General features: G+C 41.4%; 1 protein-coding gene across 4 annotated transcripts in view; it reads left to right on the forward strand.

Moving 5' to 3' along the window:
- Positions 1-25,392, forward strand: part of neo1a (neogenin 1a) — a 159,533-nt gene that overhangs the window by 52,839 nt on the left and 81,302 nt on the right. For all 4 annotated transcript variants that reach the window (XM_053317173.1, XM_053317181.1, XM_053317190.1 and 1 more), the window contains exon 2: positions 4,768-5,085. In XM_053317173.1, the coding sequence (XP_053173148.1) occupies positions 4,768-5,085 (318 nt within the window). The remainder of the gene's footprint in view (positions 1-4,767; positions 5,086-25,392) is intronic.

Raw genomic sequence — 25,392 nt, forward strand, 5'->3', positions numbered from 1 at the left:
CCAGCGCTTGTAAAATGCCTATCGAGTGTGTTTACTTTTAAATGTGACTAGGATTTCCTCGTCCCCCCCCACAAAGTCCAAGCCACAGAAGGGTCTCTGTTGTTGGAAAAAAAAAAAGGGACTGGTTTTGCGAGTGGTCTGCTCTGTCTCAAGAGCGGCTCAATAAGGAGCGTAGTCAATATGGCTGCTCTCAGGCGGTGGGTCAATAAGGGAGGAGGCTTCCTACTGAGCCAAGGCTAGAATGGAAGAGAACAGGGGTCTTTGTGTGGTGAGAGGACCCTCACCCCACTCTTTACTGCCTTTTTCCTGGGGTATTACACCTAACGTTGAGGGACCAACTGTGCGATCTCCTGCAGGACTTGTAAACTGTAGACACGTTGTTACTGAAACAGAAATTGATTCTCGCTGTAGAATACAGGTCACACAAGTGGGTTATTGGTAGTTTTCTTTATTTTTTTATGGGTTACTCTACTCTGGACGTGGCAGAGAGAGGGGACATCTTGGAAATGTGTGGCCTCTATTCTGCACACACGTGCACACACACACACACACACACACATACACCTCACCTTGACAGTAAGTGCTGTTACGTCTGAAAAACACGCTTTGAACACGGGCTCGAGGTGGGTAATACAGCCTCTAGCTCCATGTCTCCATTCTGTCTCTCTCATCTGAGAAGCGAGGGTGTGAGAGAGCGAGGCAGCATATCAGGGGCACCACCTTAAGCTGGGCTCCCAAACCTTTTATGACTGCTGAGCAAAGTGGATTTGGGACAGAGGTAACAGCCCATACTTATCAAGCAGACAACCTCATTTTCTAGCTTCTTGCTCTCCGCTCCCTCGTTCTCACTGGTTGCCCCGTTGTGGTGGTTCCTATTTTTCAAAGACAAACGGGGGGCTCCCACACTGCTGGGTCTGAATAGATTACACTTCCCCTCAGTGTAATGTGGTTTCTGACACCACTTTCCTTCTTTAACTCTGCTGCTGTGTTGTTAAAAGCCTGCAGTGTTTCACCACCACCAAAAAAAAAAAACTACTATAAGAAACAGTTAAGGAAAAAATACAAAAGTCATCTGGATCCAAACAAATTATTGATGAACACATTACACTACAATAATAAAATCTTCTACACACTATAGACAGATTTTGCTATTGTAAAAATTCACTTCATCTTCTTCTTTTCATTAAGTTCTATTGCAGCGAGGTTTGGTTAGATACTTCCCTGCACTTTGATGATATATGTGAACATACGCTCTGTTGAATCTTCTGTCAATGAACACTTCAGAATACATCAAAAGAATGCAGCTCGAAACTGTATGTAGGTGTTAGTTAGGATTCTTTTAGTTTTTACCCAGGCCTGTAACTCTATTGTAAGTTTCCAAAAGCAAAACTTTTCTTTGGCTTTGACCTAAAACTTGAAGCTTGTCAGTAGTCGCTGACAGTGATCTTTTGGCTTTTGTAGTAGTTTGTTTTGAGTCAAAAGCTGCAGAAAATGATCCTTGTTCTGTGCTGAGATATTAGCCTCATCCTGCTGCTTATTTAGCCTCTCCTGCTTATCATCATCATCATCATCCTCTCTCCATTACAGGAAAGACGATTTGGGCTAGTTAACCTTTAATAATCTTAACTGCAGTCACTGGATTTATGACTAAAACTACACACAGTGTTTTCTCCAGCTTTGACTTAGCTCACAGAAATTGCTTCTGATTGAAGTTAAGACGCTCGCATTGATATTTGGGCTCTGTTGGTTTTTCCTTTGGGACTCACTAAGTGTGTAAACACAGGGATGAAATTGAAATTGAAATGTTTGCTCATGTTATCCCACATTTTCTCCAAATAATTCGAGGGAGTTTAGAAGTAATGAAATCAATTTTATCTTGTATATATCGAGAGTTTCTTGCACACTGTCTAGACCTTGAAACTAAAACCGTGTTCAGTAGTGAATGTGTGAAGCTTTTGTTGTAGTGTCTAGTGTCTCTACCTGTTACAAACACTTCAAATACAAATTGGAACAGAATTAAGGTTTTTGTTGGGATAAAAAAACATTTATTCAGTCTGCATGTAGTGTGTCCAGCATTGATTATAATGTCCCTATACCTTCCTGTGTTATTGGACTTTGGACTTTAACCACCACCAGTGTCATTGTTGTTTTGCTTCTTGTTGGTTTGTGGATTTATCTGTCTAGAGTTTGACTGGCAGCCTTAATAGAGTTTTTACTGAACCGATTGTACGCAGAGATAGTGTGGATGTTGTGAGAAGGAAGGTGAGTGTGGTTGAGTTCAAACCAGCCTGCCATCACATCCCCCCCCCCCAACACTACCCCCATCTCCAGTCTCCTTTTCCTTCCCTTGCCCCATTCTACTAAATGTGGATGTTGTGTCTGCAACTGAAAGCAGATGGTTCGCCATTTTGTCCAACAGCAGAGCCGAAGCTAAGCCCTCCCCTACTGCTCCTACGATGGGGATAAAAAGCTGCTAAAGGCGGCTGTTTTGCCTCTGATAGGATGCCGCAGGACCTTCAAGCCCATTCACTTTCCTCCTCAGATAGAGAGAGGCTGGAAAATAGCCAGGATTGGGTCTGAAAGCTCTGCCCAACCCACACACACTGTTCCAGCAGCTTAAAGCAGAGATGATTAAGCATGCCATGGTGCCTCTGGTCTGCAGGAGTGACGAATTTCCCCCCACTGCTACTCCACTCTGGTCTCCGTCCATCTGTCATGTACACCATCAGTAAAATACATTTGCTGGTGTTGTCACATTCTGCCCAATATGTACACTAGGCTGCTCTGAATTTGCAATTTCCTGAAATCAGCTGCTTACTTGAGTCTAATTTAAAACAGCTCGCTTACCGCTAAGAATTATAGCTGAAAATGTGTTGTGCTGGCACAGAACGGTATATATATTTTATTCCTTACTGCTGTTTATTTACTTGAATCCAGCATCCAGCTCTGCCTGAATGGATATTCAAAGTAAAATATTGCATATTTGAGCAATTCTGCTGTCTGTACACCAGCAAACCTGTAATTTAGCCTTTTATCGGGTCTATTCTACAGCTGCACATAAATCAAATGTGAAAGTTGCCAGTTTTACTACTCAGTAAAAACGCTGCTGCAGTAGCCATAAGAAGACATAAGTAATATCCAGTCAACAAAAGAGATATGTTTATATTTGGCCTTGATGTTATAGTCAGGCTGGCCAAGGTCTAACACTAGCTATTGAGACAGGATGAGGGCACTCCCACTCCTTCTTCTATTCTAGTCTCCTCCATTGGTGAATTAGTGTTGAAAACAATTGCACAGCTTTAATGTGAATGCTATGTTGTCTTATGTCTATTCCCTAATGTGAAATTGGAAAATATCTATCCAACTCAGTCATATTCTGAAGCATTTTGCAGTAATTGTTTGTGCTTTTGAAGGGAACTAAGTGCACAGAGGACAAGCAACCATATTGCCACCATAATGGACCACACATTACATTCCTTCTCTCTTTGGATCTCACACTAGGGACTCGGTGCCGCAAGGTAGAGAAATTATCTCCTGGTAGTTAAATAGCTGAACCATTGACACAGTATCTCTCTTTTTCTCTCCTTTTCTGTCTTCCTCTCCCATCGTCTCTTTCTGCTCTCGCTCTCCCCTGGAGACGTGCCATTTCCTTGGAAGAGTGCAGGCATATTTTAAACTGCATTTAACATTCAGCCACTTATTTCACTCCATTCGTTGCATTATTAAAATACCTTCATACCCCTTTAATTATTTTTCTAGCTCTCCTCCACCCCTGCAGAACTGATAATTGGTGTTATTTATCTAAACAATACCACTGTGTGACTCTTAGGGTGGGAGTGTTTGAATAATGGATGAGGACAAATGCAAAGCAATTGCACTTACTCTGACTTTGGCACTATCCATGTCAGTGCAATGTTACCATTCAAGCTCGAGGAAAGGAAATGGCAACTGCGTTCCAAAGTGTTTACTCCTTTGCTGCACTCTCTACTTATAATAAAGCAAGACGTGATATTAACTTGCCAGGGAGGCTAGACTGGGTTAAATTTGTCAGTTCCTCTAGTTCAATTCCAGTGGGGCTTGTGGTTTCATAATGAAAAGCCTTTTGGAGTCTCTGGGATAGACTGAGGCACAGTGGCTGAAAAGACAGAATGAACAAAAAGATGTTTTGCTTTCGGGAACATTTCTTTCAGTGTTTTGGGTCCTGTAGAATCCTTTCATTTCAGCCGTCAGCATATTTTGTGTGACTTATAAAATTTGCCATTGAAGTCAATGACGTCTTAGAAGATTTGATTTCGCAGTCACTTGTCATGTGGTTGAACTAAAAAAGCAGTTAGTACTCCCCATGCACTCTAGAGGGCAATTTTTGAATCCTCTTCTGCAAAGTAAATGCAAAAAAAAAATGTTTAAAGTAATTAGTACTGATCTGTTTGACACTTGGGCACAGTGTTGTGTTTAGTAATACATCACAGCAGGTAATAAAAGCTCTGTAGGTGGCGGTGTTTGCAGCAAGCATCAGATTTACGCCTACAGTTATATTCCACGGGTGTGAAGTGTGCGCATGCTGGTTTCACAATTAAGTGAATGAGATCAACATTGGCATCAGCTGCAGTGTCCATGCACAATAATTAAGCAACATCAACCAGAATTTTATGTGTGTCATTGCTCATTGCTGCTCAAGCCTGCATCAAAGTGTATTTAAAGTATTAAATATTGTCTTTGTAGAGAATCCAACTAAGATTCCTCCTTTCTCCCTTTTTGCCCCTCTAGCGCCAGCAGCGCAGCCCTTCAGCCCCTTCTGGTTCACAGTGGAACCCCAAGACACACTGGCCATCCGGGGCAACTCAGCGCTGCTCAACTGCTCGACCCACAGCGATGCAGCCACACGCGTAGAGTGGAAGAAAGACGGCACCTTCATGAGCCTGGTTTCAGATGAGAGACGACGCATACTCCCCGACGGCTCGTTGTTCTTCACCCACGTGGTGCACTCCAAGCACAACAAGCCTGATGAGGGCACATACCAGTGCGTTGCCACCATTGACAACTTGGGGTCCATTTCTAGTCGCACAGCACGCCTCTCTGTAGCAGGTAAGGACTTCAAGCTTTAACTAGTGACAAAGTGATAGTTTTTGGAATATCCTACATGTTACCATGGTTGGAATACTGTATAGCTCTGGGTAAATTGTTTTGACTATTCAATAGTAGGAACTTTTCAGACTGTGGGAGGAGCTGAGATGACTTTGAAAATTTTGCATGCACACCAGCAAAGGGTTTACACACCATGGCACACCTGCACAGGTGTTTTCAGTTGTTTATGGCTCAAAAGGACCTCCCCGTGTGTGTTTGTGTGTGCACAGTACACATACGACTGACAGGTGAAAACGTATGTGTGAATGTGACCTCACTAAACTCCCAGTATAGCTCTTCTCAACTTTAACTTTAAAACAAGTCTAATCAGTTAGAATAATTCAATGCTTGTTTTCATGAGTGTGAAAGAAGTTTTTAATACAAAATTAAATTTATAATACAAAATGAGAAATACACATTTTCATGTAAAATACATAGTGTACATTTGAAATAACACACAGATTAAACAGCATTTAATGAGCAACTCAGCGATGCTCGGCCAAGCTTTGTTACATATTCAGATGGAACTCCTTCAGACATTTCATCATTTGGTGTTTCTTAAAAAATGAGGAAAGTGGAAAAGGAGCTTTCTCCTCTATTGTTTGTCCTTGAATTGCTTTGCCATTTGTACTTTCTCTGAAATAAATTCCTTCACCTTGCTGAAGCCTGAATACATTGCCCTACTGGATAAATGCTCGAAAAAAGGGTCTGTTGGGTTTTTTTTTTTCATTTCTAACCCTACAATGTGACATTGTTCACTTTGGGAACAGCAAGTGATGTGGGATTATTAGGTGTTTTGAGTGAAGTCGTGCCCCGAAATTGAATTTGCAGCTGGAGGAGCCACAGAATGCGTTTACTGTTTGCTTGCTCCTCAGCACTGCTCTGGTAGATTTAAAGACGCTCAAGAGAGGCCTCTTGTTGACAATAGGATAGTACAGTGTAAGCTTCTCTGATACTGGAGTACCAGTGTGAAGTTGCTGTCTGACTGTGATTCTGTTTCTTCTCAAAGGCTTTTTGAACTACAAGTTAATGAGGCAGTATATTACCAGTGGAGAGATTTGAGAAGATTTTTCCTTCTTCACTCAAAGAGTTCAGTTGTCTAACTGCATGTGTAATGTGATATCTCAGACGATACTTCTCTGTACAAATCTTAGAAGAATATTCAGTTTTGTCATAGTGCTTTAGTGTTTAAAACAGTACAGGGATTGGCCAACTGATAGTTTGGAGTTCCTAGCCTTGATCTCTTAGACATCAGTGATTCACATTTGAATCTCCTTTTAGGACTGCAGGCTCACATTTAAGCAACGTAAACATTTTATCTAATAAGGCTAGAATTTGAGGCCAAACATTTAACATTTGTAAGACCCTGGAGATGCATTTTGAAGAATCTGCCTTACTTACTGCTGATCCAGCAGCAACAAGAGCAGTATGTGCCTGATCTGACAAACAAGTAATGTACTTAAATTTGTATTAACACACGCATTAGCCATTTTCAGCCTTTCTACAAATTATCTTAATGTGACAGTAGAAAATTAGTTTGTGGCACACAAACTCACTTCCATGTCTGTATTAGTGTGTGTGTGAAATGAGTAAATGCCAGTGTGCATGCATATGAGCATGCATCTTCAGGTCTTTTCAACCATAGCTGGACAGTACTGCAGTCAGTCAATCTTGGTGCTTCATCATACATTCGTCACTACAGTTGCATTGACGTATAATGCAGAGGGGACTTATTTAGTTCCTCAAGATGAGTTCTGCTATCAGGCTGCCTTGCTGCCAGCTGGATCTACCTGGGTCAACCATGATGGGATGTTAGATACAATCAATTTCTACTTGAAGAGGGGAGCAGGTGAAATGTATCAGCTATTACAGGCAAAGAAGCAGACACACACACGCACGCACGCACGCACACACACACACACACGGACACAGACACACTCTTCACATGGAAATTTATAGACGTAGAAGCTGCAGCCGATGTGCACATGCTCAGTTCAAGTTCAGAACACATTAGGCTATTGCATTTATGGTTTTACTTGCACACACACATACTCAACCACTGATGTATCTCCAGCTGGCTGGCAGGTGGCCAATAAAAAGGTTAATTGCAGTGTAGAGAGAGCAGGCCATTAGGCCGCCATCAGACCCGAGAACGATAGTGCAGGCGGGGGCAGAGTGGGCGTGACCTCTCAGATGTAATGATGGAATGAGTCACGGATGGCTAACATGGCAGGGAGCATATCTGACAAATATCGGAGTAATATCTGGGATTGATTGTCAGGAGACGTGCTGCTCATTCTTCTCAAGGAAACACCCCCCACTCCCACACATCAGCAGTATCACAGTTATCACCATCATCGCCACGCTGCACTGCTCTTTAGTTTCACCTCTCTGCTACCCCAAGCTTCTGCTGTCTTCAGGGTTAGTGTTAGGGTCATGTGGTTATGAGGATGTCCACATGAGTGCAAAATTCAGTGACAGGATTGCTGTAAACACCTACTTGTATGGTAAATGGTAAATAAACCACATTTATACAGCATCTTATCGACCCCTCCAAGCGCTTTACAATACATGCCAACATTCACTCATTCACACACACACACACACACACACACAGAGGCTGCCATGCCAACTTGCTCATCAGGAGTGATACAGCGCTTCAATCCAAAGCAACCCACGCAATGTGTCTATACTCACCCATTCACACACACTCACACACTGATGGCACAGACATCGGGAGCAATTTTGAGTTCAGTATCGCGCCCAAGGACACTTCGATATTTGGACTGGAGGAGCCGGGGATCAAACCACTGACCTGATTAGTTCTACCTCCTGAGCCACAGCCGCCCACTCGTATGTTTGATATGATTACTGTATGCATTACATCTAGCATTGTGGGTGTTAACACCATAGGATATGTTTAAATAGATAGTAAATACAGAACAAGGGAAAAAAACAAATAGTAACATTACATATTTCCATTTAATTAAAAGAAATGATTTTACAAAATGTTAACTGAACATCTTCCTTTCATATTTTTTATAGAGACAGATGCATCAGTATTTGGCTTTTCACTGATTGTACTAATGCTGCAGCATATAGTCTAAACTACTTGTCAGTGCTTGTTGCTAAATGCTAGTGTGATTGTTCTTTGTCACTACAATCTGATAACTGGTGACAAACATCTGTGTTTATTTTTGATAGGCTATTATTTAATTGATTACTTAGAAAAAATAATTGATTAGATGAATTTATGATAGAGTAATCCATTGTGAAAGCCAAATTATTAGCACAGTCAAATGTCCAATTTCTCAGTAAAGAATGATTTCTGGAATATTTGCATTCCCATTACTATGCAGCCTTGATGCAGCCAGCCTTGAAGCCACATCGTGTGCATGGTAACTACTCTCCGCCTTGTGTTTCCTCTTTGCTCTTGCTTTGTCATCCAGTCTGTCTCTGTGTGTTTTAGCCTCTGTGTGCACAGTCAGATACTGTGGAAACACATGTAGACTTGGAGAAGAAAAGAAGAAGAAGGGGGAGGGTGGCCTAGTGGGGCACAATTTTATGTATTCAGTTTGAGTCTCTGCACAAGAAAAGGAGGAAGGGGGGGGGAAATTATAGGGCAGAGAGAGCGAGTGAGCGGTATACAGCGGTGATAGCCAGGACACAGAGCGAGACGCGAGTAATGAGAAATCCCATCTTAACTGTCTGCTGTTCTCCCACACAGCCGTCCCTCCTCCCACCAGCATGCTTTGAACTCAGAATTGCTTGAAGTGAGCCCCACCTCACTGCCGCTTAAAAGGGAAACCCCCAAATGAGAAAACAGAGAATTAATGTTGTCCTCTCTCTTTCACGATCTTGCTATCTTTGTTTTGTTACATTCCTGACCCATCCATACACATGAGACGGTTCTCCACTCCAATTTATCAGCTTTTTGTTTTAGCTTTTCTTTGTGTCTGTCCTTTTCAGTCCTTTCCTATGTTATTCTCTCTCCCCCCTCTCACCTATAAGCTACTGTGGCATATAAAGATAAGCAAAGCAATTTTTTTTCTTTACTTTGATATCAAGTTACACTGAAATCTAATTTCTGCCTCACCACAGAAGTAGAAATTATAAGATGAACACCAACACTCTTCATGTGTCATGTGTGTCGCATCATATTTAAGCATGCTCATCCTTTGATAGAGTCGGATGCCCTTTGAAGGATTTAGGGGTGTCGGCAGATTCTTTAATCCCTTTTTTGATGTATTTTAATCTGTTTTGGGGGGGCGTTGCACCCCCAAGGACATGACAGCTTCAAAATGTGCAAAAAGGGATGCTTGCGTCACTTTTGAACAGATAGCCCTTTGTGTTATTGTTGAAGATACTTTGTGGGACATACAATCCATTAATTAATTTGGCATCTTTACTTATTGTAAATACATGAACGTCAGCCGTGGTTTAGCAACATAAAATAGATGTCAAGCAAACGTGGACAAAGAAATTCTTGTGGGATGAAGTCCCACAAGAATTTGGTCCAAATGCACAAAAGGTTTCAATTGTTAACACATTTTCTTTAGATTGTTCTGTATATGTGGCTGTGTCAGTATGACTATACATACATACAACCCATAGACTACATATTAAAATCCATGTAGCGAGGTGTGATGTTACCCATTGCTTTACTTTGGAGCCCAGAGTTAGAGTTACCAGAGTTACTACTTAAGGTTGGCGCCATTTTTTCCATTTGGAGCCACAATCTTCCAAATAAGGAGTGCAGGATGTTGCCTTTCCCAATCTGGAAACATGAGCTGCTACCTCAGACCGAAACTAACACTAGTATACTGGGAACACTGAGCGGTGCACACTTGGGCTAACATTAATTACTTAAGCTAAATTGTCCTAACAAGGAAGGTATCATAATCAAGTAAAATTAAACATACTGAACTATTGAGACAATAGTCTGACTCAGAGTGAGTCCCAGGTTTGGGGAGAGCAGCAGGTGAGTCAGCTGTAAATCACAGCTGGCAATCAACACTGACACAGCAAACATCAAAGCTGCGATAATTCTTCAAATTTTATTAACAAAGCAGTCATTTCCAAAATGACCAACAGCACACTTAGAAGAGTGCCTAAATTTAGTGTTTGAGATCATAATGACTCACTGAAAAAATACTATTGACTTGGTATTTCTAGAGAGGAGTTGACACTTTTTGGATGGGAGTCAATTGGAGTCAGCATCTAGTGGCTGTCAGTGGTATTGCTGTGTTTTCACTTGGAACTAACACACTAGTCAAATACTTCATTTAGTGATTCAGATGTACTAGGTGCAATACATTCTACACAATCGGGAACGTGTAAGTGAAACACAATATATATTTTGTAGGTTGCAGTTTGTAATGTCATTATATTAATGTTTTATCCACCCAATGTCATCAAGGTGTCTGTTATGTCTATATGTTCTCCTGGTATCTCAGGTTAGAGGTAGTTACCTAACTTAGATTTTATTTAACACAAGCAAACCTCTAAAAAATGGCTTGAAACCCATCCATCTAGTAAAGTGAAAGAGTAAAAAGTGGCTTTCTGTCTCAAGATTCCTTCATTAGTCAATTAGAGTTGGTTATTCATAATAAGTTGTTTTACATACACTTAAGCAACCTTGTTATTGTCAGCGTTCTGCAAGCTTTCTGTTAACAAGAAACCTGGTTGTCCTTATCAGGTTCAGAATTAATTATAATTATGTGCAATCCAGCTGTGGAAACCTGATTTCTTGGGCTTGTGCACAGTACCATAATAAAGACTCATGACATTTACTCATGGGAATGTATTGTAGTGGCAGCAGTGCAGCGAAACGAAAAAAGATCATTAGTTGTGTCTTTGCATCCTCAATAATTCAATCTGAAGTCCAACACAAAGTGGAATGAAAATAATTCAAGTAAATAAAGTGTCTTTTTCACACAACTCAGACATTTGTAAAAGGAAAGTGTGCGATCCTTCACAACAGAGAGACTTTTGTGTAATTGTGCTGTTGGATCAAAATTCTCCAACCAAAACACAAAATAGGCTATAAATCTCTTTTAGTTTCAGCCTCATTTTCGCTGCAGTGATGTCTTAACACAAGTTAATGGAATGCAACACTGACTTTCATTAAACATCAAATCAGCCATTCTTGGTCAATAAAAGCAGTGAGGAGTGGGTGAGATGTGATTTTTTTTTTTTTTTTTTATAAATTGTGTGCAAATGTTAGTGTCAGTGTAATCAAGTCATTGGTGTGCTTATACATTTTCTGCCTTGTCTCACATCTCTTAACAGCCTCACACACACACGTATATACACATAAGCACAAAACCAAGGGCAAACAAAAAACTATTATCACAAAGGCTGATCTGCTTCTTCAGGCACAGAGATACAGCCCAATCAGATGATGTCCAACCACTCACATACACTTGTTCTTGGTGAGCTGGGGCAGACTGAGCTTCTCTCTGAGCTCTATGCATTCATCCTACTCAGCCCCCCCCCCCCCCCCCCCCCAAACGACTACCGCATCTCTTTCATTTTTCACTCTTTCTCCTTCTTTTGCACTTTCTCCTTACTTTCATTGAATCAACCTCCTGTCCATTCTTCTTACCTTCTTTACTAGCTCTCTCAGCCCTCCATTTTCTCTTTATTATCCTCTCAGTCCTACACCTCTCTACTGCTCCAACACACCCACTGGTGCACACACATACACACACACACACCCTCTTGCATTCGCCCATTTTGCAGTTCCACAGTGGCTGCACCCAAGTCATAAAGTGCCAAAATGGAAAACAAACAGTAATAAATCTCAAAAACAACAAAAAAAAAACATCTCCCTCATTCTACACAGGAACCTCTAGATAGAAGCATATCAACAGTTTCATTCTTTCCCTCTTGAAGATTTTTTTTCTTTTGTCACTGGGTGTGTGCATGTAAGTCTTAATGTCACCACCAAGCAGACTACATTTGAGAAGGAAACAGGCGTCACTTATCATTTAATGTAGTTTGGCACCCCTAAGACATGTGGCTTTAAAAGAACGCTCCCTTCACCTTAATATAAAAAGCACCAGTCGTATGTTGTAGTGTGAACAAGATGTTGAAGACTTTTGAAAATCATGTCATATGTATGCTCTGACATGGTTCGATGCTGTGTTTGTGTAATATTCAGAAGAAAGCTGAATGCCATAGACACAATACATGTTTATGTTTTCTGACATGCTCATCAGCATGAAATAATGATTTGATCAACTATCTCAGTGCGGCATCGCAGGAATAATTGCTTGACTTGATTACACATCCTGTTCATGTACTGTGAACAAATCTGTACATTGTACTTGTTCAGTTGTCTTGACAGCAGAAACAGCAAAGGACAACTTTTGATATGGAGCAATATGAGACATTTTCGTTGTTTTCCAATTATGACCTATGACCTAAAATGCTAAGACATTTCTTCAAAGTGTAAACAACATCTTGGATTCATGCACCTTTGCCTTAGCCAAGCCCATGTCAGTTTGCACATGTCCAGGTGCTGGCGCTTCCCCCTTATGACCAATTATGTACTGCCTTGCTGTTGAGTGTTGGGATCGTTGCCATGACGAATTACTCTGACCCGGAAACAGGGTCAGGGTCACAGTGCTGTTCCATTACCCTGATTTCCATCTGTCTCCATGTGAGGAGGAATGGAAAGGCTGTAGATAAAGTAGAGGGGAGAGAGACTTTTGCAACCCTGCGCTGCTAAAGTGCATTAATCATACATTGAGCTGAAAAATGAAATCATTCAGCTTCCCTTGGAGCAGAAGTAATGAAAAAAGAAAAACATAAAGACGCTGTTAAAGAAAAGAAAAACTGAGCATTTGAGCTGTTATAGTAAGCTGCAGAAGAGACAGCGAATCAGGATTCTCTCACACAGCGACTGAGGAAATATGATGTGGGAAATCTCGGTTGAGGATGGAGCTGTAGGGAAAAGCCATGTTTTTTTCTCTCTCTGGAGGACGTCGGCGGGAGAGAACAGTGTCGGCAGGAAGTCTGTTGGGCTTGAAGGTGGATGACAGCCTCCATTTTACGTGTATTCACTGACTGATTAAGTCCTCTGGGTTGGTAGAGAGGCTGATGGAGACAGCCCTATCTCTGCTCTCCAGACACCTCAGTGCATGGTGTGTGTGTGCGTGGGAATGTACGCCTAGGCATTTAATTGTCTGTGTAGGTCTCTGGATTTCTTCTGCTGTATGTGACATGTCATCTTCCAACGTGAGCTTTATTCTGATTGTAAATTAAAGGTAGAGTACACAGTCGTTTGTACACAGGTTAACCTTCAATACAAGCTGTTAGCTTTTAGATTTATGTCTTTATTGCAGTGTAATATTGCTTCTTTTTACCCAGAAATCTACTGTTTGACATGGGATATGAAATATGATTGTTATGTTTCAATATCCTTGAAAATGGGCCCTGTAATGTTGTTTTTACACCAGAGACTCAACATGATGATGACAGTGTAGATGATGTTTTGTAACTTTAATGCATTTCGGGCAAACCATGTTCACTCAATTACACTTTCATTCAGGTTGTATCTTGGTGTGCAACAGGATATTAGAGGGTAGTGGTGTAATGTATGTGCTGGACAACATTACAGGTTTACCTACAGCATTATGTATCATCAGTATACACATTGGACAAGATATATAATGATTCCCCAGTAAAGGTGCACTATGTAAGGTTTAGCCAGAAGTTTATTTCATGAATGTGAAGAAATAACCTTTTTGAGGTCTTGTCAAAGATGTCTATGTATTGTGTAGCAGAGATATCTACTGAAGTTAGCATGCTAAGGAGCTACACCCAGCCCCTCCTGTCTCATAATACCACTTTGCACCTTGAGGACAATAGTGAGTCATTGTAGTCCAACATGAAGGAAAGAAGAAGTAAGCATGACAGGAGTGTTAATATGTCACTTAATTATGTTTTAACATTTTTTACATGCAAGCAAATAGCCATTTAGCTTCCAACTATGCTAGTTGGGTGAGACAGCCGTTCATCTCAGCTGCATGATCTGATGAACTGATCTGTCCAGCTCTTTGGCTTTAATGTCTCTGTAGCATTTTGATATCTTGACAATGCCATAGCACAGAAGTTTTATGCTATATCCACTGAGTGTTCATTCTGTGAAAGTGGTGGTGGTGGTGTGTGGAGATACGCTATGGTGATAGGCTGCCCCCTATTTGTTTGTTGTTGTTGCAGGTAGTCAAATTTTACATGGTGCACTTTAAACACTGTTGCATGTGGTACACACCTCTTCGATTTGTTACTGTGCCAGATTATGTGCTTCTGCTCAGAGAGACTTTGAAAAGCATCCAGATACCAGGGGACATTTTCTTCACTACAATGAAGCTGCATTTACAATTTCAAATTGAAGTGTGCTGTCCAATTGAACTCAGACCATTTTCAGCCTGTTTCTGCACTTTGCTTCGGCTACTGCAATTACTGTGTTCTAATGAGGGTGATAATTGACTGCTGCAGTCAGCACATGAAAATAAACTCTTTGTGCATAATGACTTCCCCAACTCATGCGCCTCTGTGTTTTTGATTACACTGTTAGCCACCCTGTACCCCAGCCCTCCACCCCCCATTACCTAAACATCTGTACACAACTCTACATAGTTCATATCCCAGTATGTGTGAGGCGTCTGCACATCAGTGATGTTTCTTCACTGCTCAAGGCTTTCCAAACAACCTCAAAGATTACCCTTAAATGTTCTCATTTTCTCTGTGGACCCAAAGGAAAGAATCATGGCGTCAGGGATATTTTGGCTGCTAGCATGACATGTTAATTAGCTTGAGTGTTTTGTCTTTTATAGATGCCTCGCTACCATCTACTCTAAATTATATACTTGTATGCGAGTAGCATAATTATGAGCTCTCATACATTTTTGAGTTGGCCCCCAACAGCTACAGTTGTATGGAGATATACTTCAAAAATATGTCAAAGCCTCCTGAGACTAAACTTGACACACTCCCCAGATTTCACTAAACTGGTGCTGTAAATTAAGAATTTTTCAAATGGGTTGTAATCTTGTTAAATACCACATCAAAATATATCTTTACACCAGCCAAGTGGAATAAACAAGCCAGACTTAATATGTTAAGATTAAGCCTGTATGGTATTGAACAGATTTTACTTAGAAATCAGTCTTCAAAATTAGAACCAGTGAACACATGCATCATCTGCAGCTTGCATTACTTTAACATCAGCAGCCATTAATTGGCCAAACTTGAATTTTTCCACAAACTGCTTGGATTTTTGTTATTCACACAGTCCTGATCACCATTGCAGGGTAAGGATGCTTTTTGCAGGAAACTCTAATGTGATGTTCACTTAATAAGCAGTTCAGTATCAAGAAGAACATAAGGCTACAACAGATGACCTGTTACCAGAATAAATAGTTTCCACTTCATTTCTTTCCAAACAAATTCCTTCTAGTCCCAGAGGTCAACACCAAGATACAGTAGCGATACATGACTAGCTATACATTAGCTAGAAACACAAACCCCATACTATACCTTAAAAAACGTATAATATAAATATACATTTCTAAATATGAAAAATGAGAGTAAATACAATACTTTTGCTTAATTAGCTGAAGTTGATGCTGAGAAATGACAGTTTTTCCTCGAAAGAATAAAATATTCCTGCAAAGCATTCTCCAAAAAAACGTTCAGCCTTAACACATGTCAGATTAAAAAAAAAAAAAAGACCCTTTTTCTTTTCCACAAGCCAAGGTTTATTAGTCAGTCTTACCCCGAGGTTAGAAGGACTATGTTCTCCTTATGTAGACATCTCAGGGTGGATGTGCAGGGCAAAGTTCACAGTTAAGTTAAAAAATAGCTTCTTTGTGCAGACAGTTTTACTACCTGGGGAGAGCCTCATTCACAGCTCTGAAAAGTTTTTGCAGTGGACAATCCATCACTTCTCTAAATCTGCATAAAAAAGAGGCCAGACTGCACTTGAGAGCATTTTGTTTATCCTCCCTTCCCTCATTGACATTCACTGTCCATGTCTCCGTCTCTGCGGTTGTACAGATAGAGATACCTACACTGTTATGGACCAGTGTGCTCATCCGCATCGCCCCCTTTCATCTCCCAATGCCCGTCCGAGTGAGCATGTATGAGGCAGTTTTGGGTTTTCATATTAAATCGTCCCCATGTTTCAAAGCTAAATTTGGCTTCATAGGCTTTTTGAACATTGAAAGAGAGTTGACGCTCCCCCTTTTTTTTTTCTCCATTTGATGGCTCCCTATGCCGCTGGGAGATCTTTTCAAACGCACCTCTGTATTCATCAGACACACAGGGGTGGGGAGAAAAAGTGAGACTGAGTGGGGGAAAGTTTTTATTCCTGATTGATACGGTCCAGCTGGCCTTGAGGTTTGATATTCAAGGCCACTTGTCTTGACACCTGTTCTTTGAAAGAATTTTACATTTTGAATAGCTCCAGCAAAAATCATTCAGATATCTCATGAGCCCCTTTGCCCTTAAGTCCTTCTGTTTTTGGCTGCTTTCCCCATAGCTCTGTCACTAGATTATAATAAGGATGTCCTATTTTTTTTTTTTATCAGATATCCTTTGAACGATGGTCTGTGTTATGAGTAAAATGTGTGAATCCAGGGTGACAGAAAAGGGATTTGATTTTGTTACTCTAGATGTAAATAAAATATGTTTGAAATGCATATTTAACTCTGCTCGGCTTGTGCTGAGGATGCAGAAATATGGTGTAACCGTGAGTGTTCCATTGCATATTCCGCACTGCTAGAACGCCTCGCCTTGGGCACAGATGGAGTGTACTGAAGAAACCAAAAGTGCGAAGTGCTCAGTTGGTGAGCATCTTGGTTTCTTATGCTTCAGAGACCAACATTATTTATGGACCGAGTAGTTTTTGCACCATCTGAGCAGGTTTCCATAAGCATTAATGGTATTATGATGACAGTGGAGGGGTGGGGCTCGCTCGCTCTGAAAGGGGGGCACGCTCAAGGTGCGAGAGGTGACACCTCCAAAAGCATTTTCCTGTGCTTCTACTCCGTTCATATCCCACGCTCTCTCTCTTCCAGCTGACTGAATTTCACTCTCTCTGAAAAGGTTTTTGTGCTGGTGAATAACAGTGGTTACTTTCTTGTTTCCTATTTCCCTTTAATTACGGTGGATTCATTGATAGCTTCTCTTCAGTGACGAGTGAAAGCAGTTTTATCCTAAAAACGTCCCCACTTAGCTTGACATTCCTTAATGAAAGTACATTTGCATTTATTTTGTGTCTTTCAACCAAAGTAAGACAGTGGAAATTCCTCAGTGCTCAGTGTCGATCAAAACTAAAATGAAGGGGGTAAAAAAGGGGTTTTTGAGAGTGCAGGATGGACGCGTGGTGCTTGCCAAGTAATTCCTGTGCGTTCTGCAGAGGAACAGGGATGAAAATAAAAGCCCGGGAATGAATGGGCCACCGTACGTGTTCTTCATCTGGAATAAAGACTGTTCGGGGAGCTGCCGGAGCCTGTTCAGGCCTGCTTGAACACAGATTCTCTGTTATTGTGCAGGGGCATGACATGTGTGATGCAGGCAAGACTTGTGAGAGCACGAGCAAATGTGTGAAAAAGACAGGTGTGATAAACAAGGAAGATGGAAAGCAAGAAAGTGATCTGTCGTTTTCGATGAGCAATTCAACTATGCCAGGAATGCAAAGATGCTATGAAAGTGGTCATTGGTGTTTATGTGTGCGTATTTGGATCCTCCTTTGACTGAGCTGCCCTGAACTCTGTGTGTAATGGCCCTGGGGAGAGTGTTCAGACTTCTCCTCTCTCCACCATGCAGAGCCTTCACAGCTTTTTGATTGGTGGAGGCAAGCTGTGGAGGTGTCAAATTCAGGGTTTGTGTGTGCATATGAGTGCACACGCGCTCACACACACACACGATATCAAGGCGGTGTAGAGGCGTTTGAGTCACTGAGTTGAGTCTGATGAGGCTTGATTGATGATTAGAAAAAAATAAAGGCTTGCGGTGTTGGAGTAGAGGCTCCCTGCTGTTAGTGTTGATGTGTGGTATTATGGAATTGCCTTTTGTACAACTGACTGCATCCTGCTTCTGAGTTCGATGCTCTCTGTGTGTGCGTGTGTGTGTGCGTGCGTGTGTGTGCATTCTTCCTCACTGTAGAATAACATGAGCTCCAAGGTCAGTGATAAGTATCTCCCCTATTGTTTATACACACACACACACACACACACACACACACACACACACACACACACACACACAATAAGTAGAGACACAACAGCAATAGAACAGCATGACTTTATTCCACACACTCCTTTTATTCCCCTTTCTACCTCACTGTTCAGCTTTCTTGCACCTCAGTGTTGCTTTTTAACACTCCAGTCTCAATTCCTGTTACATTTTTCAGCCCGGGAACATAAAGCAAGCTTTTATACCGCTATTGCATCAAAGCATTTGTCTTTGATGTGAGAGGCATTAAATCTTCCTCCTGGCAAGGGGATTTTGTTTTGGATTGTGCAACCTTGTGCTTAAAGGACAGAAATGTGCTTACCAATGTGCCTCCCATGTAGCCATATCATATTACCAGTTAAACATGGATTATACCAGCTCAGACAAACACGCGCTCTCCTTTTTAGATGTGTCATTTTAAATGCTGGTCAATTCAATGCGCAGGAACACAAATACTCACACACACACAATTAACACTCATCATAGAGGTTGAGTTGGTCCTGTTCAGGCAATCGGGATAGCATCTGCTCCGTTTGAAGGCAATGCACTGCAGATGGATTGGACTAATTGCCAATGCCACACTGTCAGACTGTCCAGGTGTTGTAGAGATATGTTGCATTCTTTTCCATTTAGAGCCGAGTGATTGATTAGATTGCCTTCATTGTCTTCCTCACTTTTCTTGATGTGATCATTTCAGTAACTCCTTGCTTTGTTTTAACTGTTTTAAACAGCCATTAATGCACAGTTGCCCTTGGTAAATGTAGCACTTTAATATTTTTAATTTGAATTATCCACAGTAAATAAACAATCTACCTATTAGTGCTGCATAAGCGTTTGCCTCAGAGGGATAAAAAGCTGCACACTGGATGATGAAATACAAATGTTGCCCTCCTGCAGCCTGTTCAATATGTACAGTATGTTTTCACAATACTTGATGTCTGTGTTTGCCGCCATTTGTTTATTCCGTATTATACAAGGCATCTGCATCTTACCAGGCATGGCTAATGAACTTTGAAAATGCGTTATGTTTTATATCTACATAGAGAGATTGGTCGTCTCATCATGTCAGATCCCCAGCTGAAATATGAGCGATTCTGCTCAGCCTGTTATTGAGGCTCACTGGAGCATCCCAGAAAGATGTTTACATCAGTGTGGAAAAGAAAAATACATTCAATTGGATTTCTGATCTTTTAGCTGATCTTTAGGATTTCTGAGGCACAAACAATCAGCTCTCTCCTCATTTATATTATACATTTCTATGGGAAGCTTGGAATTATAGTTAGGCTCTACATGAATGCTGGCTTTCCGGACATAAACAAATTGTATATATCTTTTTCATCTCTCCAGTCTTTTCCTTAATGTGTTTGACTTTCAGCACCACAGACTTGATGAAATGCCAACTATCTGTCACTCATCTGTCAGAGTATATTTTCCACTCACTCCATTAAACGTGAATCTGTCACCATTATGTTGAGTGTAAAGCGTACACATTCCCTTTAAAGGTGCTGGATTAAAAAACGCAAGTCAAAAGTTCAGACACTGATTTTTTTTGTTTGTTTTGTTTTTCTTTAGATCCCAAAACCCTGTATTGTTTGCACACAGAATATTTTTGTCTGGAATTCCCAATGAGAGATGTTGTATTTGTATAGTTAGGAGGGAGGGATGGAGGACTGTTAACTGACGTTAATTTGCCACCCCATCACACTCTTCGACGGAGTAAATGATGATGAATGCCCCTGGCCATGTTGAATGACATCACCACCCTACAGCCATGCATTCAGAAACATCTGCTGCTCCCAAGCTGCCAGTCGCCTACACATGTAGGCATACTCAGCAAATACATTCATGCAAGTATGGGAATAGTTCATATTTGGTCTTGTGTTAAGTAACAGTGGTGTACATAGAATCCAATCCGTCTCAGGATAGACTGCCAGCAGCCATTCTGCCTGCCTTTGTATCTGAAAGAGTGCAGCTTACACTTTAAAAGACCAATTCACTTTTAATGACAGAGTCAAGCTGGTGCTTTTGTTTGCATGGTTGACTGCCATTGCTTCAACATTGTTTCTGTGGCACTGCTCATTACCAACAAAGCACAAAACATGCTGATATTCTCCAGATAGCAGCTGTAGATACTTAAAGGGGCAATATATGACATTCAGCCCTCTAGATGTCAGCAAACAACTATTTGCAGTATGAAGATATATTGTAATGGCATCCTGAGCAGAGAATGGAGTCACACTCTCTCTGTGTGTGTGTTGTAATGTGCCTCTGTGGTCTTTATTTTGATACCCATATCAAGCATGTGAGCATGCATGTTCCCCTGAGCTCCCTGCATCTGTTTTCAACATGGCGGCTGCATCACAAACCTTCTCACATTTCAGCTAAAAGGTACATTCAAATATGTTTCTGAAAATATTTGAGGTGAGAAATAGTCACAGAATCTCGATCCATATTTGATCTTCACTATCTAGTTTGACGGTTAAATCTGAGTGTTATAAGCGGTGTGTTCAGATGCTGCTTTCTCTTTCCTATTTCCAACTGTATTGAGTAAATGACACACACATTTGTTTTGGTCTGAGATGCTGGTGTGACATCTAGTGGGGCTGAATATTGTATAATGCACCTTTTTAACTGTGACATACAGTATGTGGGTAAATGTCTACATATACATGGAAACAATCCTCTGTAGACACAGCTCACTTGTTGATTTGAAGCGCACACCCACACACAATTTTAAAGATAACTACTAAACTATGCTGGAGAATCAGACTGCTGGATGGTATTATATAGTGTTTGATACACTTTAACATTTAGCGCTTGTGAATTTACTCAGCAGACCACAGTTCTGTGAAAAATACAGCTTGCTCTTTTATCATTGTGCTATCTCCTCAATGATTTTTCTATCACACATTCTCTTGATAAACTGTAAGTCAGGCATTTAAAAAAAATAAAGTGCAAGTATGTTGGTGTGCTATGGTCTTGTTTTTGAATATTAAGGGTAGTTTTCAAAGTGCTGGATTTTCTTTGAAGATGATTTTCAGCCAGCCTGGACTTGGATAGATCTTACACATATCAACGCTTTCTAGAAGTCACTTCTCTCCCCTCTCTGCCCGTTACTCCATCACTTCTGCTGAGAAAGATGCTCCATTTTCCTCTGGCTCCAGCCTCCATCCAACCCCCCTCCCACTAGCTACTCTTGTAGGACTGGAGCATAAGCAGAGCAACAGGGCTGCCGATAGCATCTACAGATGTGCCGCCAACATCCCTCAGATAAGAACCAGCAGCAGCATGCCCCTCTCCAGCAAACAATAGAAGCTCCCACTAAAATGTGTGGTGGGAAGATGAAGAGGAAAAAGGGAGGGGTGATAGGAATGGGTGGAGACTGAATGAATGCGACGTGAAGAGTAATGCAGGGACTACAGCACAGTGGCAGGGAAGAGGCAGTAAAACTGGGAGGAAGAGGTGGATGGTGGGAGGCAGAGTGAAGGAGAGTGAGGTGAACGTGGAGAGGTTATCCCCTCAGCTCGTATCTTTGTGTCCATCAACAGCAGGACAGGGGTGTGTTTGGCTCTTTTATCTGGATGGCCAGTTGAGTTGGAGGAGGGCGGAGGCCCTTCATTCCAGTGGAGGGGGGGGAGGCGTTGCTCGGGGGGCCTCGAGGAAACAAGCACTTGACGAAAGATGTGAGGACGGGCCAACGATAGCTGCTCTTCGTGGCACCTGTGTTGGATTTGATTGACAACTCTTTTATAACCCCATGGGTGACTCCTCTGACATTGGAGGCTGCTCTGCTGAGCTTCTTTCTGCATCCTCTCTTAACTCTCACCTCCTCCTCTTCCTCCTCCCCTCCTTCCTTTGATAAGGCAGCGAGGGAATGGGAGGAGGTGAGACAGAAAGAGCAAAGGGATGTGCGGTCGTAGTGCCAGCACATTTATCTGTGCTCATGTAATGGGAGCAACCGCTGCCACGGTCTCCCATGGCAACGACTTCTGCGGAAGGTTAGCCCCAAAATGGGCCAAGAATGAGCTAAATTCCCAGTGATAAAATAAGACACCTTAAGATGATTAGGGGCCCTAATACAATCAGTATTGTTCAGCTACAACTTAGATTGCCTGTAATGAAAAAGGTTTATTGTCCCCTAGATACTGTGGGGCGTTAGCTTGCCTGGAGGTCTAACTGTGAGCAGGTGAACATGTGGGAAGCAGACGAGACGTGGGGATACCCTGGAACGAGAGATTAAGTGATTACATGCTGACTCACAAACTGAGGATCATAGTAAACCTTAGAGTCCAACAATGAAACACAGTCACATCCTCCAGCCTCCTCTCAAGTACAAGTGTTAAGAAAATGTTCATAGAAACAAATTTGGCGATGAATTCACAAGTTGATCAGTAGAAAACAAACTACTTGAAGCAAAGAAGCATTACCTGACTACAGCCTCTCAAATGTAGATTTGCTGCTTTTCTTTGTCTCATGTGATAGGAAGCTGACTATCTATTGTCTTTGTGTAACGTTTCACTAATTAATCAAATAATTAATATTGATTGAGAAAATATTGGGCAATAATGGAAATTATTATCATTTACAGCCCACATTCTAGTTACTTATTAACTAGAAAGAAAATACTTTTTCTTCCCCCTCTGTGAGGCAATGTTTCACTGTGACACCTTAAAGGTTGACAAATGACCCCTGCTGTGTGGGTGCGGTTTCTGGCTGGATGGGTCATAACGACTATTGACAGTTTTTGTCTGTGTGGAGAACAGAGTGGGTTGTACAGGAACGCATCCATTTTGCAGTTCAGTTTCAGGGTTTTGCTTGGTATAGCAACCACTGTATGACATTGTTGTAAATGAGTTTATGAATAAAAAATTGTGTTGGATGATATGTACCAAGACTACATGTTCTGTACTGTTTATACTGGATACTTGATTATTTAATTTTTGCATACATGAAAGGAAGTTCTGTATTTCAATTGCTCAAACCAGCTATTACTGTCTGGTTATAGCATAAAGGATTTTACTCCTTATAATAATTATCCCTCTTAAAAATAAACAGGCTGTTTGAATTTGAATCAAATACATTTTACCACTACACATGGTGAAGATGGTTGACATATTTTTTGAAAAGATATATTAATTTACCAAATGAAAACACCATCATGGAATTAAAACATTTGAAAAAGAAATATTGATTCCTTTCCCCTTGTTGTTTCCATGGCAACTGACCCGGCCCCTGTCATGTGTCCGTCTCCATCCGTCACCATCCATCCACGAGCCTTCTTGCAGTCTTTCTTCCGTCTCTTCTCACAACAGGCAATCAGGAGCTGTCAGAGTGCCAACTGTGCCAGCAGCCTCGTCCTGATGTGTCATTTCCCTTCCAGACACAATTGATTGTGTGTGATTTCATTGTAGGCTGATCTGTTCTTTTCTTCCTACTAACATATGCAAGCAGGGAAAAAAACAACAACATCCGCAATCAGATGAGCAGCTTGTCATATTAGTAACATGCAGGATCAGGAGGCAGATTACTGACATTTGCTCACAGTGATTGTCCTCTTAGGTTTGTGTTATAGCGCTCTATCCTCTTGCTGAGCGTAGCGGTAAAAACAAAACAGAAAAATCACTTCTGTAAAGAGTGAGAAATGTTCTCAGACTGAGGTGACACCTCGCCTCAGTTGTACACTACAGAGCAGCTGCGCCCCAGGGCCCATCCGCTGATAGTCATAAATGTTTAGAAGGGCGTTCTTTGCACAACATCTGGTCTGCACCCAGAGTGGTTTAGCAGTTAAAAATATCCCTCCCCTGGCTAAGAGCTATCAGAGATGTTAAGCCCTGCAGAGTTGGCTCAACATACTTAAAGGTGTCTGTTGGCTGACGATCAATGCTTCAAGAGCGCTACACTATGGCAGCCTTCTGTTTGCATCATCGTTTTTTAACAATGAAGCAATGTTTTAGCTTTTTTTTTTGGTTGTTTTTTCCACTGACTGCCTTCTGCTTTCTGCCATCATAGTCTTGAGTCTTGTCATGTTAGAAATTGGGACACCAGCTGTCTGCTAAAGCGTTTTACTGTACTCTTTTCAGGCATTGACTGGTTACAAGGTCAGGATATGCTCTTTCTGTCATTTCCTACACCCAGGAGCCATTTTTACAGCCCAGTAGATAAAATAAGAACCCCCTGTCTGTGGCTGACTCCTGTCGAACGCCACCCATCCATCTCGTCTGTCCCTCTGATGTGTGTACACAACAGAAACATTCTTGTGTTTGGGAGTGTGTGCTCTTTTGTGGTTGCCATTGTTTTTGCACACCCAGAAAATTCAGTTGCATACTCGTGTCCTTGTCGTCCATTCGTCGTAACAGACAGCTGTGTTTGGATCAGATGAAAGCAGAACACATTAAAGGAATACTATGCAGGATTTTAGCTCAAAAGCAATGTATAGACCTAAAAATAATCCCTTTCAATCATCACTTCAGACCCACAAGAAGTGTGTTGGCAGTGTGTGTGTGTGTATATACAGAGAAAATACACGCCCTCTGCTTGCCTGTATTTTTGGACACATCCTGCATATTATGCCTGTAATTGAATGAGGATGATTTGTTTTGTGGTGAAACATCATCTCTTCTCTTCTCTTGTAGTTGCAGGTCATCCCTCCATATTGCTGATAAAGATAAATATGTTGTGATGACACAGCCAGAGTGTGAATTTCCTCATTTTGACAGTCCGTCAGTCTTGTCAGTCTTCATACATGAGGATGTGCCTCGGTGACAACTTTATTAGATTCCAACACACAGTAGTAATTAATCCTGTTTTCATTCTTGTCAATCTCCCACCTGTCACCCACAGACAGGATGAAGGTTATTGTTTTACCTTTTGCAGTGTAGGAAATCCACTGTTTTTCTACACGTCTACTTATATTATGTACAGTAGTATAAAAAAAAGCAGCCGAGTTAGCAGATTTAAAACTTGCAAACTCATATTTGTGTATTTTTAGACATTCTCGTAAATCGGTGGCAGTTGGTCCAT

This window comes from Scomber japonicus, chromosome 1, assembly GCF_027409825.1.
Source record: "Scomber japonicus isolate fScoJap1 chromosome 1, fScoJap1.pri, whole genome shotgun sequence".
NCBI lineage: Eukaryota > Metazoa > Chordata > Actinopteri > Scombriformes > Scombridae > Scomber > Scomber japonicus.